At 42.0% G+C, this 17,632-nt stretch overlaps 1 protein-coding gene across 4 annotated transcripts in view; it reads right to left on the bottom strand.

Annotated features, from left to right (window-relative positions):
• The window catches only part of dnajc10 (DnaJ (Hsp40) homolog, subfamily C, member 10), a 263,701-nt gene that overhangs the window by 58,558 nt on the left and 187,511 nt on the right, over positions 1-17,632 (bottom strand). For 2 of the 4 annotated variants that reach the window (XM_034185983.1, XM_034185982.1), the window contains 2 exons: positions 17,483-17,577; positions 2,556-2,689 (listed from right to left, as the gene is read on the bottom strand). In XM_034185983.1, the coding sequence (XP_034041874.1) occupies positions 2,556-2,689; positions 17,483-17,577 (229 nt within the window). The other 2 variants (XM_034185985.1, XM_034185984.1) reach the window with 2 other exon arrangements.

Genomic DNA, 17,632 nt, shown 5'->3' on the forward strand with positions numbered 1-17,632 from the left:
CTCACTTACCATACCCGGGCAGCCATGTGTCATTAAATGCTGACACCAACAACAAGATCCAACAGCAACTCTAGTGCACATTAACTACCTTCGGCCAACTTCACACTCATGTTTTCAACAACAGAAACCTTCAATGCAAGATGAAAATACTCGTTAACAAAGACATCGGCATGCCAACTGAAGACCCTTGAGTGATTTCACCGATGCTGCCTGAGGAGTATCCTCATCATTAGGTGGGAAGACAACCAAAACATCAGCAATACAGCTGAAGCCAAGCTCCACAGCATGAAGTGCATCACCATCAAGAACCAGCTTTGGTGGGTGGTGGGTCACGCCATTAGAATGGATGACAGCCAACTACCCAAGCAGATCAAATCAAATCAATTTTATTTATATAGCGCCAAATCACAACAAACAGTTGCCCCAAGGCGCTTTATATTGTAAGGCAAAGCCATACAATAATTATGGAAAAACCCCAACGGTCAAAACGACCCCCTATGAGCAAGCACTTGGCGACAGTGGGAAGGAAAAACTCCCTTTTAACAGGAAGAAACCTCCAGCAGAACCAGGCTCAGGGAGGGGCAGTCTTCTGCTGGGACTGGTTGGGGCTGAGGGAGAGAACCAGGAAAAAGACATGCTGTGGAGGGGAGCAGAGATCAATCACTAATGATTAAATGCAGAGTGGTGCATACAGAGCAAAAAGAGAAAGAAACACTCAGTGCATCATGGGAACCCCCCAGCAGTCTAAGTCTATAGCAGCATAACTAAGGGATGGTTCAGGGTCACCTGATCCAGCCCTAACTATAAGCTTTAGCAAAAAGGAAAGTTTTAAGCCTAATCTTAAAAGTAGAGAGGGTGTCTGTCTCCCTGATCTGAATTGGGAGCTGGTTCCACAGGAGAGGAGCCTGAAAGCTGAAGGCTCTGCCTCCCATTCTACTCTTACAACCCTAGGAACTACAAGTAAGCCTGCAGTCTGAGAGCGAAGCGCTCTATTGGGGTGATATGGTACTATGAGGTCCCTAAGATAAGATGGGACCTGATTATTCAAAACCTTATAAGTAAGAAGAAGAATTTTAAATTCTATTCTAGAATTAACAGGAAGCCAATGAAGAGAGGCCAATATGGGTGAGATATGCTCTCTCCTTCTAGTCCCCGTCAGTACTCTAGCTGCAGCATTTTGAATTAACTGAAGGCTTTTCAGGGAACTTTTAGGACAACCTGATAATAATGAATTACAATAGTCCAGCCTAGAGGAAATAAATGCATGAATTAGTTTTTCAGCATCACTCTGAGACAAGACCTTTCTAATTTTAGAGATATTGCGCGAATGCAAAAAAGCAGTCCTACATATTTGTTTAATATGCGCATTGAATGACATATCCTGATCAAAAATGACTCCAAGATTTCTCACAGTATTACTAGAGGTCAGGGTAATGCCATCCAGAGTAAGAAACTGGTTAGACACCATGTTTCTAAGTTTTGTGGGGCCAAGTACAATAACTTCAGTTTTATCTGAGTTTAAAAGCAGGAAATTAGAGGTCATCCATGACTTTATGTCTGTAAGACAATCCTGCAGTTTAGCTAATTGGTGTGTGTCCTCTGGCTTCATGGATAGATAAAGCTGGGTATCATCTGTGTAACAATGAAAATTTAAGCAATGCTTTCTAATAATACTGCCTAAGGGAAGCATGTATAAAGTGAATAAAATTGGTCCTAGCACAGAACCTTGTGGAACTCCATAATTAACCTTAGTCCGTGAAGAAGACTCGCCATTTACATGAACAAACTGTAATCTATTAGATAAATATGATTCAAACCAGATCTTCTACTTCAAGCTGAGCGAAGGAAATCAGTCCAGAGGAGGGCAGAAGAAACACTACACAGCGCTCCTTGAGCTGCTCCACTGACCCGAAGACCCCTGAAGAGCAAGCACCAAGCCAGCTGGTGAACAGTGATCCACACGGGAGTCTAAGTCTTTGAAAAAAAACACAGACACAACATCAAGAAGAAGAGGAGAAAGAAGAATGAGAGAGAACAAGATCCTGACCGGTAGAAGCTTCCTGCAGCAACCACATGCAGAGTCTGTCAGAAACCGTGTACGTCAGTCATCTCCACATCCACCATCCCAGTCCAGGAGTCGACTAAGAGACCATCTTCTTCATCACAGAAGGATTTCCAGGGCATAAATGTTGACTTTCCAAAACAAACAAATAAATAAATAAATCTTTGTGGTGTGTCTCTCAGGACATGATCCAATACGTATGTGTCTGTTGAGGACAGTGCCTGGACAAAGTCAAGGACACACCCATGTATCACCTGGCCAAGGACACGCCCACAACATCATGCGGCTGTAGAGGATAGATGGTTACTTTGGAGATGTGGGGATGGACTGGTTGTCTAACTGTGTGGTTGCCATCCAGGACGGCTCTGTGGTGTACCAGTGCTGCTTCCAGACTTGACTCAAAATTCTTCTTAAAATCCCTAATCTGCATTGGAGGTACACAGATCAAAGTGAAATCTGTTTTTGTTCTTCATGCATTTCAAGGTGTACATACATGTAGCGATGTGGTTGGTGGGTGCTGCCGGGGTACAGGCGGATTTCAGGATACGCTCTGACGCCGACACTCTGACAGAATGAATGAAACTGTTCACAGTTGACGGAACCCACCAGGATCTGACCCAACAGCAGCTGGAGAGACAGACGTGAGACAGGTTACATGCTGTAAAACCTGGTTCTGTTCTGGTTCCTCTGCTGTCTGACTGTCTGTGTGTGTGCGTGCGTGCGTGTGGGGGGACACAACTGACTTCACAGACGACAGAGTGTGAATCCTCACTGTGGCTCTGAGACACTTGGAAGTCTGATCTGGTTTGTTTTTTAACAGTAGCAAACAAGTCTCTGTATTTGTGCCAAGGTGGAAATGCAATAAAAAGCCTCCAGTGATTCGTTCATTTACTTTGATTTTCATTTTGTTGCAGACAGAATGAACTCAAGATATTTCATATTTTTCTGGTGAGTTTCATTTGCATTTAAGTCCTACAACACATTCCAAACAAAGTTGGGACACTGAAGCTTTTACCACTTTGTAATGTTGTTGTTCCTTCTCACAACACTTAAAGACATTTTACCATTGAAGACACAAAGACATGGAGTGTCCCATTCTACCTGTAAACACATCATAAGGTGTCCAACATTACAAGGTCATCGTTGTTGTATTTTTGTCTCAAAACTCTCTACTCATTCTCGACTCGGGACAGGTCAGGACTGCAGGCACTCCAGTCCGGTCTCCGCACCCTCTTCTTCTGCAGCCATGACTTTGTGAAGTGCAAAATGTGAGACTGTGGTTTTTCATCTTCTTGTTAACAAATGCATGGATGTCCTTGGAAAAGATGCTGCATGAGTTGCTCCTAAAATCTCAGTGTACCTTAATGCTGCATCACAGAGAGTAAATGACCTTTGACAAGGTCACTGAGAACCTCAAGAAAGGACAGACCCTGGGTTTTGGACTTGTTGCTGATAACAGTCTAGATGGTTCTTCTTGTTTGGTCTGGAGCACACTGTGTCCACTTCTTCCAAAAAAGATCTGAAATAATGTGCCATCTGATCATGAAACATGTGTCCACTGTGTGATGGTCCAACCCAGATGCCTCAGATCAAGTCCACACAATAAAGCACTTTTCCAATACAATCTTTTTCTTTGTCATTTTCAAATAGTGTCCCATAAACATGGCGCTGTTTCAAGATTTGAAACTTGAATCTTGAAAACGCTGTATGCATATGCCAGGCCAGTAGGTGGCACTGTAATGCTTCCACAGAAAATGGAAAAGAAGATATGTATAAGAGCTGATGGTGCTGTCTAGACTGGAGCAGCACTATGTTTAAATGTCCGGAATGACATGGAACTGATAGAATGTCCAAGTGACCTAAGTACCTGACAAAACTACAATGGCCACGTCGTCTTTCCACAGTCTGGTCCAGATTAGGAAATCCATTATTCTTTTACAAATATGCAGGAAGGACGGTTTTCATTTTTTTTGCCATATGAAAAAAGATAACATCAAAACTTCTAACACCAAAAAGGGCTTCAGAGTGAAACCTCTACCCCACCTTGGCCAGTCAGATCACATGTCCCTGCTTTTGAGGCCAGCATACATCCCCCTCAGGAAAAGTGCTCCTGTTATATCCAGAACTGTTCAAATCTGGCCTGATGGTCCTATTCAACAACTCCAGGACTGCTTCGAGTCCACAAACTGGTCTGTTTTTGAACATGAGGACTTGGAGCAGTATACAGCAGCTGTCTTGGGATACATCAGGTTCTGCACCGACATGGTCACTGTGGATAAGTACATCCGTGTTTATCCCAACACGAAGCCTTGGATGACTCGGGAGGTGCGGAACCTGCTCCAGGAGAGGAACTCCACCTTCAGGTGTGGTAATGGGGAGCTGTACAGTGCTGCCAGAGCCAACCTGAAGATGGGGATCAGACATACCAAGACAGCTTATAGGAGGCGAATAGAGGACTGCTTCCAGAGTCAGGACTCTCGGCGGGTGTGGCAGGGTGTTCAGCACATCACGAACCACCAACCCAGCACCCTGTTGGCAGACTACAGTGATGCCTCACTGGCAGAGAACCCCAATAGCTTCTTTGCCTGTTTTGAGGTGCAGCCACCAGAGACAGTTGTCATCCCCTCACCAGCCCTCAACAGCCACATCGTCACGCTGGAGGAACAGGAAGTGAGGCGGGTGTTGAGGGGGGTGAATTCAAGGAAAGCTGCAGGTCCGGACGGCGTCTCGGGACAGGTGTTGAGGGAATATGCAGCTCAGTTAGCTGGTGTGTTTACAAACATTTTCAACCAGTCCCTGAGCCAGGCTGCTGTCCCCCCCTGCTTGAAGTCCTCTATTATTGTCTCCCTCCCTAAGAAGACCAGGATCAGTGATCTGAATGACTATCGCCCGGTGGCACTAACTCTGATTATTATGAAGTGCTTCGAAAAGTTAGTCCGGGCCTACATCACCTCCTGCCTTCCCCCTGGGTTTGACCCTCACCAGTTTGCTTATCGTGCAAGCAGGTCCACGGAGGATGCCATCATTATGGCTCTACATGCTGCTCTGTCCCATCTGGAGCAGCAGGGGAGCTATGTGAGGCTGCTCTTTGTGGACTTTAGCTCAGCATTTAATACCATCCTTCCAAGCAGACTGGTGATTAAGTTGTTGGACCTGGGGGTGTCCCACTCCATTTGCCGGTGGATCTTGGACTTCCTCACAGATCGCTCTCAGAGGATGAGAGTTGGCCCTCACATCTCTTCGGCCATTAGCCTCAGCACCGGCTCCCCTCAGGGCTGTGTGCTGAGTCCTTTGCTCTACACCCTCTACACCTATGACTGCACCCCCTCTCACTTCAGCAATAATATCATTACGTTTGCTGATGATACTGCTGTGGTGGGACTCATTTCTGGTGAGGATGAGTCCGCCTATAGAGAGGAGGTGCAGCGGTTGTCAGTCTGGTGTAGGGAGAACAGTTTGATCCTCAACACCTCAAAGACAAAGGAGATGGTGGTGGACTATAGAAGGAGGAAAACAGTCATCCAGCCACTGGTCATCGATGGAGACTGTGTGGAGTGGATCTCTGAATTTCGTTTTCTGCTGCTGGACCTGCCATTTTATGATTGTGATTGAGTGTTTTTAACTAGGTTTTAATTTTATTTATTTATTTTAATTGTGCTTTTAAAGAGATTGTTTTTAATTTCATTGTCATGCACAGTATTTTTTTCTGGTGTCATGTACAATGATAATAAGTACAATTGAAAAATCACTCAATTGAAAGATCGCTCTTTTGAAGTAGCTCTATTAGCTGTTGAATATGTCAGTGGTAAAATGTTCAGACTTTGATGTGTGAATTGTTCATTTTTTTAATTAATAATATAATTATAGTCTTCCTTCCAGAGGAGCACAAAGGAAATTGTCATATGGGACTGTATATATATTTTGTTTTGTGAAATGCTTGTCTCTTGGTTTGTGTTCACTGAATTCTGTCTCGTGCCTGGGGTTTGGTTCTGGGCGTGTTTCCCTTCTGTTTGCCATGCCTCATTTCCTGTTCCTTATTTTCCTTCTTCACCGCCTGCTGTATTTAAGCCTCCTGTTTCCCTCATCTTTGCAGGTTCATTGTACCTTTGTGTCTTTGTTTCCAGCCTTTTCCACAGTCCTTGTTTGTCTTTTTGTCACGCCATGTTTTGAACCTCTTGCCTGTTATTAGACCTCACTTTATGTCACATGTTTTGGAAACCGCTGCTGTTTTCCATCTGCCTTTCTGTGTATCGACCTCTGCCTGGTAAACCCTTTTTCCTCACACCATGTCCTGAGTGAGCCTTCAAATTCAAATGTATTAATTTATATGGCGCCAAATCACAATGTCACCTCAAGGCGCTTCACATGACATAACTGACCAAACAGCACAAAATAGATTAAAAGATTAAAAATATAATAAAAGAGCAAAACCATAAAAAAGTAAAAAGAATAAAAACATAATATTTTAATATACTAATGACAAAACAGGGAGACCAAATGAGTCTTAAGTCTCAGCTTAAAAGTCTCCACAGAATTATTTGTGCAGGAAGATCATTCCACAGAGTAGAGGCACAATAAGAAAAAGCTCTGTGACTCGCAGACTTTTTATTGACCCTAGCGACACAAAGAAGTCCTGCACCCTGGTAGGGAGGTGCCAGCCCATGAACACTTTTACAGACCAGTAACAGAACCTTAAAATCTGATCTTGCAGAGATAGGAAGCCAGTGAAGAGACGCCAAAATGGGTGTAATGTGGTCAAACTTTCTGCTTCATGTCAAAAGTCTAGCTTGCAGCATTTTGAACTAATTGGCGAGCCCTAATGCTGGACTGTGATAAACCAGAAAGTAGAGCATTGCAATAATCCAATCTAGAATCAATCAATCAATCAACTTTTTTCTTATATAGCGCCAAATCACAACAAACAGTTGCCCCAAGGCGCTCCATATTGTAACCCCACTTCCCTGCCTTCCTTCCCTACTGTTGGTACTGTTTGAAGAAAACTTGAGTGCAGTACTATCTTTGCAATACTCCAGACACTGCTGCTAACTATATATTTAATTATTTTTATACTTTTTTTAAATTTATCTCTATTTGCACTAATTTATATATAGATATATTTTTATAGGTATTTATAACTTGTTCTAGTTTTTGCTATGTATTCCGGTAGCCAAGCAACGACATTTTGTTGCCAGACTCACTGTTGTGTTTTGTGCAGTGACAATAAAGAAAGTCTAGATTTATAAATAAGAGCAACACCCCCGCCTTGTTTCACATCACAAGAAACATGACTAAATGTGTACGCCGGTGGGCAGGCCTCATTGAGGGGGAGGACAACTGTGGGTTTAAGCCAGGTTTCACATAACCCAATCACATCTAAGTGATGATCAATAATTAGATCATTAAGCAGCAATGACTTCGAGGACAGTGATCTGATGTTAATGAGACCCAGACTAAGGATCTCAGTGGGGTTGACAGTTTTGAATGAAGCCATGCGGAGTTTGAGCTCCTCAGCAGTTGGCGACGCAGCGTGTTTCAGTAGCTAAAGGAGCTCAAGTGAAACGCCGCATCTGCGCACCCACAGCCAACAGCACCGGCACGGAACCTCCACGAGAGGAAGCAGCAGGAAGCCCCAGCGAAGACAGGCACAGGTTGAGCAGACTCAGTCCCATCATTGGAGACGGTGGTCCAGGGAAGACAGAACGGATCCAACAGTCCCTCGTGTGCAACGAGTGCTCCCACTCCCAGAAAAAGCGTTTATCTTGGAGGAGGCGAGGATCAAACCCTCCAGGTAAAGCTGCCAGATAGGCCTTAAATTTCACCACACACCTCTCCATTTTCCACGTCTTCTGAAGCGCCTTTTCTGAGGAGGAGCACAGGGGAAACGAAGCAGGTGCACAGGGATTTTAGCAAGCACAGGTGGCAGATCAGGGTGAAGTTTTCCCAGTCTGGACGTTGATGGTAACAACGGCTCACAGAGAGCATTAATGTTTAAGAGAGTCTGGCAGTTAGAAACAATTAAAGTGGAGACATCAGAAACAGACAGCAGAAAAATAACTGCAAACAACAAAATACCCAGCAGATGAGAGAGATGAGACTGACGGCGTGCCACAGGTGCTGTCTTGTCACTCCCTTCCCTTCTTGCAATTATGTCCTGCGTTTTCATGGCCAATTTCATGACAGGACATTGGTTTTTATGCTTTTTGTTGGTTCGTGGCCAGTCTCATATATTTTTTTTTTTTTAAGACTCCCTCCCAGAAGACCACAATGAAATAGGTTTTATATTTGACTGCGTTATACTCTGCATGATTGTTTTATGTATTTTATGTATTTATTTTTATTTCCAAAAAAATCCAACCCAAACTGATCTGGATCTTCTTCAGACTTGTTCTGAATGATACCCAAAGCATTTGTCTCTTAAATGTCATTCATTTAATGCAGTTAGTTTATTTATTAAAGATTGTAGGTTGCAGAAATCTGCAGGGGTGTTTCATTCCTTATATTATATATCACATGTAGTCCAAGACTCAGTTATCATCAAATTGTTACCATGTTTTCTTTTGTTCCCCCCCCCCCCCACTTAGAATCATAAAAGAATATATGTCAGACTGTTGACTGTGACGGACAATTGTTAATCTCTCATTAACTTCTGGATCTGTTCCGAAATGTTTCAAATCTGCAGTGATTAAACCATTAATTAAGAAACCTAATCTTGACCCTAGTGTATTGAAAAACTATCGGCCAATATCAAATCTATCATTTTTCTCTAAAATTCTGGAAAAAGTGGTGTCACGGCAGCTCGTAGACTATCTTACTGAGAATAATCTCTTTGAGCCACTGCAGTCTGCTTTAAGAAAATATCATTCCACAGAGACGGCTCTCACTAAAGTGGTGAATGATGTTCTGCTTACAATGGATTCAGACGCCACTACGGTTCTGCTGCTGTTAGATCTCAGTGCTGCATTTGATACAGTGGATCATCATATTCTACTCGATAGGCTGGAAAATCATTTTGGGATTACTGGGAGTGCCCTTGCATGGCTGACGTCATACTTGACCAGTCGTTCTCACTGTGTTTTGTACAGTAACACTACCTCTAACCTTAGTGACATGAAATTTGGGGTTCCACAGGGGTCTGTCTTAGGTCCCCTGCTTTTCTCCCTTTATATAGCACCCCTTGGGCACATATTGCGGTGTTTTGGGATTACCTTTCATTGCTATGCTGATGATACTCAGTTATACGTGCCGATTACTGCATATAACTGCAGGTGGTCAAATTGATGCCGATGTCTCACTGGACATCAGCATCAATTTGACCACCTAATGCTTAGCCTAGGCTCCTGTGTCATACATCACACTGAACAAGAAAAAAAAACCTCAAAGTTGGTAATGTTTCAATCCAGTAGGCCTTTCTTTTTTCAAAAGTTTATCATAGTCTCCCCCTCTAAAGGGAGGAGGGACCTGTTCAATGTCACAAAAACGAAGAGCGCTTACAATGTGATGTTCGTCATTGAAATGAACGGCTACTGGATAATCCCTGTCATTTCTGCGGATTGAGCTTTTGTGTTCACTTATTCTTTGTTTTAATTGTCTTATAGTCTTGCCCACAAATGCTAAACCACAAGGACAGTGTAAGAGATAGATCACATGTGTGGATGTGCAAGTTGGATGCATGGTCTCCCCCTATAAACTTTTGAAAAAAAGAAAGGCCTACTGGATTGAAACATTACAAACTTTGGCACCTAAGGGACTTAATGATTAACTGATTTTAAACATCTTTCTGACATTTTTCTATTATAGACCTACACGCTCCATTTCCTCTGCCTAAGGTTATTCATAGGTATGCTTATACTGAGGCAGGTTGCTTGATGTGTATATATATATATATATATATATATATATATATGTGTGTGTGTGTGTGTGTGTGTGTGTGTGTGTATATATTGAGCTGTCTTATATATCCATGTCTTTTATGTATATAATACTATTTACTGTGGTATATAGGTATATATCTATTTTGTATACATTACTGCATGAGTTTTATGGATATGGATGTGTATATTGTGAAAAGGTTTTTATGTTTTATTATGTTTTTTCTATGACAACATCCTGTGACATAACCAGTCACACCCTAATTAAGATGGCTTTTCATTCATAGAAATTATTTTCCTGATGATGGCCACTGGCCGAAACGTTGCTTGATTAAATTCGCCTTTGTGTTGCAAGTGAGGCAGTGTGGGAGAGTTTTTTTGTTTTCTCGTTCAGCAGCCTATGTGTCTTCTCTTACGCAACTGTCGCCAAGGGATGTGTGAAGGGATTTCCTTTTTCACATACATTACAATGACAAAGTGAGGAACCTTGGGGTAATTTTTGATCCTACATTGTCCTTTGACCTCCACATTAGAAATATTACTAGGACTACTTTCTTCCACCTTTGAAATATAGTGAAGATTCGTCCCATCCTGTCTATGGCTGATGCTGAGACCCTGATCCATGCATTTGTCTCTTCTAGATTGGACTACTGCAATGTTCTATTTTCTGGTTTACCGCAGTCTAGCATTAGGGCTCTCCAATTGGTTCAAAATCCTGCTGCCAGACTTTTGACACAAAGCAGAACGTTTGACCACATTACACCCATTTTGGCGTCTCTTCACTGGCTTCCTGTCCCAGTGAGATCAGATTTTAAGGTTCTGCTATTAACCTATAAAATTATTCATGGACTGGCACCTCCCTACCTAGCTGACCTAATTAAACCTTACGTACCGGCCCGGGCTTTACGTTCTCAGGGTGCAGGACTACTTTGTGTCCCTAAGGTGAATAAAAAGTCTGCAGGTCACAGAGCTTTCACTTATCGTGCCCCTGTTCTGTGGAATGATCTCCCTGCGTCAATAAAACAGTCAGATTCTGTGGAGACTTTCAAGTCCAGACTTAAGACGCACTTATTTTCCCTTTCATATGGTTAGCATACTGGTACAGTTTTGTTTTAAGCTTTTTACTCTTTTAATTCATTTTATTAGTAAACGGAGCGTGCCACGGCCTCAACTTTACCTAAATTCTGAGTCTTTTAGTGAAGTTTAGGGCTAGTGGCCGGTGATCACCTTAGTATTTCTTCTGTTTTTCTTGTTGTTTAATGCTGACAAATTATACGGTATTTTTTGTCTTTCTGATGCCTGATTCTGTTTTTTCTTTCTGTTTAAGGTGCAGCTCCATCCAGAGATGGGTGTGGTATTTGTGCTGGAGACCATCCTGTCCTGTGCACCAACAGCTTTTCCTGTATATTCATTTTGTGAATTGTTTTGTAATTTGTGTCTGTATCATGGCCCAAGCAGAGGATCACCCCTTGAGTCTGGTCTGCTTGAGGTTTCTTCCTCAGAGGGAGTTTTTCCTTACCACTGTCGCCTGTGTTCTTGCTCTGGGGTTAGTAAGGTTAGACCTTCTTTGTGTAAAGCGCCTTGAGGCAACTTTGTTGTGATTTGGCGCTATATAAATGAAACAAAATTAAACTGAACTGAATTGACATTACCGACAACCACCAATGAGGTGGTCATCTCTCGAGGGTGTCAACCCCCCCCCAAGGAATAATCACTGATTTTACAGTTCCAAGAATTACAAAAATAAAGAATAAAAACCTGTTACTTATAACAACTCTGCTGATTACATCAAGCCGAAATATGGAGCATTAAGTTCTGTCCCCTCAATGACGAGGGAGTGTAAGTCAAATCCATTAAGGGATAACTGCCATTAACATAAACTAAAAAAATGAATACCTAAAATAAAATTGAAGGTAAGACAATTAATGTTCCTTGCTGCTGTCAAATGTATCAGATGTACAGAGAGGGACAGCGCCCTCTGTTGTCATGTTGATGAATTTTCCATAAGCATTAAGGACGTGAATGAATATACATACAACTTGAGCTGTCAAACACACGTTTGTGGGCAACAAAAAGATACCGGTTTTGGTTTGACAGCCATGCTGCTCCTGACACTTAAACACTGAGCTGCTCCGATCTAGCCACAACCAAGAGTTAATTGGTGGTGTATGAGCTAATCATTGTAGCAGTAGAAGCTTTAGCTGTCTTGGTGCATCAAGTATTTCCAGAGGACTTTCAAAATAAGGGTGTCTTACGTGGACAACAATTTTGTCAGGCTGATGATGAATCCGGTGGAAACAACACAAAAGGTGAGTGTGTGAATGGTTTTAATATTTGAAACAGTTTAAGTCAGAACTGTAAGAATGGTCATGTGAGAGGTTCACTGTGTTTCTGGGCCTGAACCAGAGGATGCCAGCACTTTGACTGACAAGAAAAAAATAACTTATTTTATAACCTGAACATCTTCTGCTCCATTTGTTCACATCTACGTGTTCACCACAGACATCCGTCATCTCCTTACCAATCTGCTCACAATGAAAATAAACCCTATTAGCAATCCACCAAGACCAAATAAGTTGAACAAAAATATGTTAAATTACACTGTTATCAATGTCATTCATTGTGAACGGCTGAAGTTACCAGTGGTGGGCACAGCTAACCAAAAAGTTAGCTTCGATAACCGTTAATCTGATAACTGAAAAGTTAAACTTTTATGACGCTAAATCGATAAACGGCTACAAAAATGTATCTTTATTACAGATAAGCGATAACTGATAACCTTTAGTATTGATTTGAACACGGTCACATGAGATTACACTGCCGGCTTCTGATAAACCAGTTTCAATTTAAGCACTGCAGGGGCTTCCGGGTAAATTCAAGGATCACAAACACAAAAAGAACACACGAAAAATGAATGAATAAAAAAATAAAACCCCAAACACTGTCATCATCTTTCAAAAGCAGTAAAACACAGTATTAGAAGTCACAGTTTATCTCAGTATTAGATACAGCGTCATTTACAAACCAAAAGCTGCTGGTTTTTTTTTTTTTTTTTACACGCTTTCAACCCTGTGGCCTAAACAACCAAAATACATCCGTTAATGCTTTGACTGGCAGAATAAAATACACGTAGTAAATATAAATTCTTGCCTGTTAGTTTCAGTGGGATTCATCTGAAGAAATAATCCACATAAAGCGTCCTGATTATCCCAAACGGTGTCTAAGAAGTCCCTCTGTAACACAGCTGTGCCGTGAGAGCTCCTCTCTCCCAGAGTCTTGGCAATTAAATTATGCCATTAGCCACAAAGAAATAAAATAAAATAATGTTAAAATTAGTCCGTTTTGTTTTTGTGTCAAGCAGACGGCAACACTCACTGTAACATCCAACGTGAACCTGAACTACACTACCCACAATGCTCCCTGCGTCGACCGGCCAATCAAGTTTTGTGCTTAATGATGAGGTCATCAGCAAGTGACAGCCAGTCTGCCACACACAACAGACAGACTAAAATGTTTGATTTTATGCCTCGTTCACACCGGGCGCGACGCAAGCGACTGCAGGCACAGGTTGCCATGTAATCCCTATGTAAGGATGCGTTTTGGCGCCAAACCGCGCAGCGCGATGCGATGGAGGCAAGTGAAGCGATTTTGAGCGTTTTGCGCATTTGTGGCGCAATATTGCATCGCCTCACGTCGTGCTGCCCTCCTCCCCAAGTTCAAAAATCTGAACTTTTTCGTCTCGTCACTCCGCGATGACCAATCAGGGACTGAATATGTAGTGACGTGGAGATGTCTGGAGTTTGACTGAAGATGTGAACATGTCCTGTATCTGGTAGCAGCCTGTGAGCAGGACTTATGTCTCTTTTGTCCTTTATTTCACAATCATGACAGAGTTTTTGGAGCAAGCAGCACCACAGCAGGGGGGAGCAGAGTTTCTTTTTATTTTTATTTTACGTGCGCGCGCGAATCGTCCTGGAGATTATTTTACTTATTAACTACACAGCTGTATAATAAAGCAAATGGTGACTGGTTTCTAAACACAATTATGACAGAGTTTTTGGAGCGAGCAGCAGCCTGACTTGCAGCAGTGGGAGCGGAGCTTTTTCCTTTTCTTTTTTTTAACGTGCGCGCGTGAATCGTCTGTAGAGAATATTTTATTAATTAACTACACAGATGTATAATAAAACAAATGGTGACTGGTTTCTAAACACAATTATGACAGAGTTTTTTGGGGGAAGACCGAGCAGCAGCCCCACAGCAAGCAGCGGAGTTTCTTTTTTTTTTTTACATGCTCGCGCGAGAGAATCATCTGTTGAGTTTCTGTGTAGGCTCTCAGTTGTCCAGGTGGTTTCCATAGTAGAGAAGCTTGAATCTTCGACTGGACTGGGTTGCTTGACGTGAGGACGTTTCGCTTCAAATCACAGAAGCTTCTTCAGCTAAAATTCTTGCTCTGGAAGTCTGACTTCTGTCTTGACTCTTGTAGAGAAGAATAAACCAGAAGCCAACAAAAGCTGGAGTTTTTTTATCCTAACCAGACCCCACCTACCGAGAGGCTGACTGCTATAGGCTAGTGACTAAACAATAGCTCTAATTAGCACCTATTGTGCTCTAGTTAGCACTCTCCTAATGACAGGATGGGCGCCTCCCCTGATGGCTCCTGATGATGTGAATGACTCATTACCATGAACAAAAGACTGAAACTGCTTTGACCTGAGTACCACATTGTAAACAGGGGACAAAGCGTGTCTGAGACCCGCTCCGTGGTTAAGGCTGGGTTTCAACTGTTTTACAAAGAATGCTTCCTTGACACTTCTCTCAAACCATTTCTTCTCTCTGACTAAGAAGTTAAAATCTTAACCACAGCAAGAATTTTAGCTGAGGAAGCTTCTGTGATTTGAAGCGAAACGTCCTCACGTCAAGCAACCCAGTCCAGTCGAAGATTCAAGCTTCTCTACTATCGTCTGTAGAGAATATTTTATTAATTAACTACACAGATGTATAATAAAACAAATGGTGACTGGTTTCTAAACACAATTATGACAGAGTTTTTTGGGGGAAGAGCGAGCTGCAGCAAGCAGTGGATTTTCTTTCTTTTTGTTTTTTAATTGTTTACATGTGCGCGCGCGAACGGGACAGTTGATCCTCAAACTGGGTCCTGCAGAGGCGGAAGGACCGCTGAAAGCGGCCGTCACCCAGACACAGCTCCTGCAGCAAATAATGATACTCTCTGTATTGGGAGCTTTTCACAACAACTCGCTCCGTGTGATCAAGGTCCGTCATGTTAACTTGACTGACAACCGGAGCCGGCGAGCAGAATGGAAGCTCCTCCTATTTGATGACGCACCCGGGCGAATTTTCGCAGTGAAAGTCCACCCAAGCAGAGCGACACACTGGGCGAAGGAGGCGCGTCCGTCGCCTGGCGACCCACGCGAATTTGTAGCGTCTGATCGCGCCCGGTGTGAACGCGGCATTAGGGTTTACAAATGTTTCTGACTGTTAAACTTTGCTCACTTTACCAGCAAAAAAGTGTTAGCGGACTGAAAGTTATCGTAAATAAATTTATCAGAATATAATTGGTACGCTGATGGTTTTAAAAGTCATCTGAAAAGCTAATCAGCTAGCAAAAATATTAGCTTCAATAATTATCGGTTATCGGATTAGCTGAACTGTGCCCACCACTGGAAGTTACAGAGGCAGGGCTATGACATCATCGTTTCAAATAAGCTGTGTATTACTCCTTTAGATGAGAAGATTTATCCACTCGGGGACCCATTTTCAAATAGTATTGTTTTCGGCCACAAAAAATGTAATTTCTGTGTGGATGAGATGCCAATATGATACATAACTTATGCAGAGACACCTAAATCTGTTCCTGTGTGGACGGGGTCTCAGAGTCCAGAGACGTTGATGCTGCTTGTGGACTCTGGGTTAACATGTGGCTCCTTTTTGCACAGTAGAGGTTTAAGTGACATCTGTGAATGTAAGTCTGTACTGTAGTACTTGACAAAGGTTTCCCAAAGTAATCTCATGTCCAAAGTGATGTAACACAGTGGTAAACATACCACTGTCCCAGCTTTTTAGAAACATGTTGCAGGTATCCATTTCAAAATGAGCAAATATTTGCACAAAAACAATAAAGTTTATCAGTTTGAACATTAAATATCTTGTCTTTGTGGTGTATTCAATTGAATATAGGTTGAAGAGGATTTGAAAATCATTGTATTCTGTTTGTATTTATATTTCACACAACGTCCCAACTTCATTAGAGTTGGGGTTGTAAGTTAATTTATTGCATTTATGCCAAATCACAACAAAGTTGCCTCAAGGTGCTTCACACAAGTAGACCAAATCAGGATTAAAATCACCTCTTGAAATAACATGGTTATTTCATTTATTTTGACCTCATTGTTATCCTTAAACTGCCTCACTTCAAACTTTCTGGACTGTGTTCCAAGCCTGAAATACAGGAATGAAATGAAGTTGACCAGAAAGACAAAAACATGAAATATATTGGGTTTATATAGTCTGCAATGAAAGAAAAGTCAAAGTAAATCAAAGAATCACTCCAGGTTTTTTAATTTGCATTTTCCATACCTCCCCAACATTTTCTATTACTTGTTCTGTATCTTGAAAGGGATTTGGGTTCATGTCAGAAAGGTCTATGTCCAGTCTTGTTCTTACAGTGTTTACACTGTTTTCATTATGAACGAATCTCTTTAATCTTTGAGTTTTACAAATACTGTCCCAGATAGGACCCTTCAGTACAGCCGGTGTTTCAAGTGTCAGTTGGCCTGGACCAGCCTTTCTCAGGGACCACTTCAGGTCTGTGAGTGACCCCTAGTGGGCAATGAGTATACTGGTAAAATATCACATTTTAAATTTACATTGTTTATTAGATGGCAGCATATATGCATTATTTTCATTATTAACTTGACTCGTATGTAAATTATTAATGTTTTTGGATATCTGGTGAGTTAGGTGGTCCGTGGGTTTTTTTTTTATTGGTTAAGTTGTCCTTGGTCTCTAAAAGTTTGAGAAACATTGGCCTACACCAATTTGTGATTTTTGTCATCTAAATGATTAGCAGTGTCATGTTCAGTTTTGCGAGGTCCTGTTTCTACAGTTTTAACTATCTCCATGATATCACTGTTCTCGTTTTAATTTTGTAAATGTTTTGTGGATATTTAGTCTATGGGCCAGACAGATGTCAATCCCACTCAAGGAGGCAAAAGTAACTTCTAATTTTTGAACACCTCCATGTCCACAGACGGTATTTTAATATGATCTTCTTAAAGCTTTATTTAACTAGATCAAAGACCCACTGAGATCGAGACCTTCTTCACAAAGGTGACCTGGCCAAGAAAGGCAGCAGACATAAAGAAAAAAAAAATACAAAGTGCAAACAACAGGACGAACAAAGCGCTCAAGTTTTTGTTACAATAACGATAATAAGATTTTAAACAAACTTCCTGAGTCACAGCTGTATGAGAGTTATCAGCTGTTGAAGTTTTATATATATACTGTGTATATGTGTGTGTGTGTAATGCTGTACTCTGGCCATCCGTCTCCACTCTGGCTTCAGAGCCCGGCAGGGTCCACACCACGGAGCAAAGAAATCCACAGCCCAGACCTGTCCTTCAGCCCGACCTGCAGACAGAAGAAGAAGCCTGAACCCACACTGAGAACTGAAGTCTCACACTAT

Source organism: Thalassophryne amazonica, chromosome 14, assembly GCF_902500255.1.
Source record: "Thalassophryne amazonica chromosome 14, fThaAma1.1, whole genome shotgun sequence".
Classification (NCBI taxonomy): Eukaryota; Metazoa; Chordata; class Actinopteri; order Batrachoidiformes; family Batrachoididae; genus Thalassophryne; species Thalassophryne amazonica.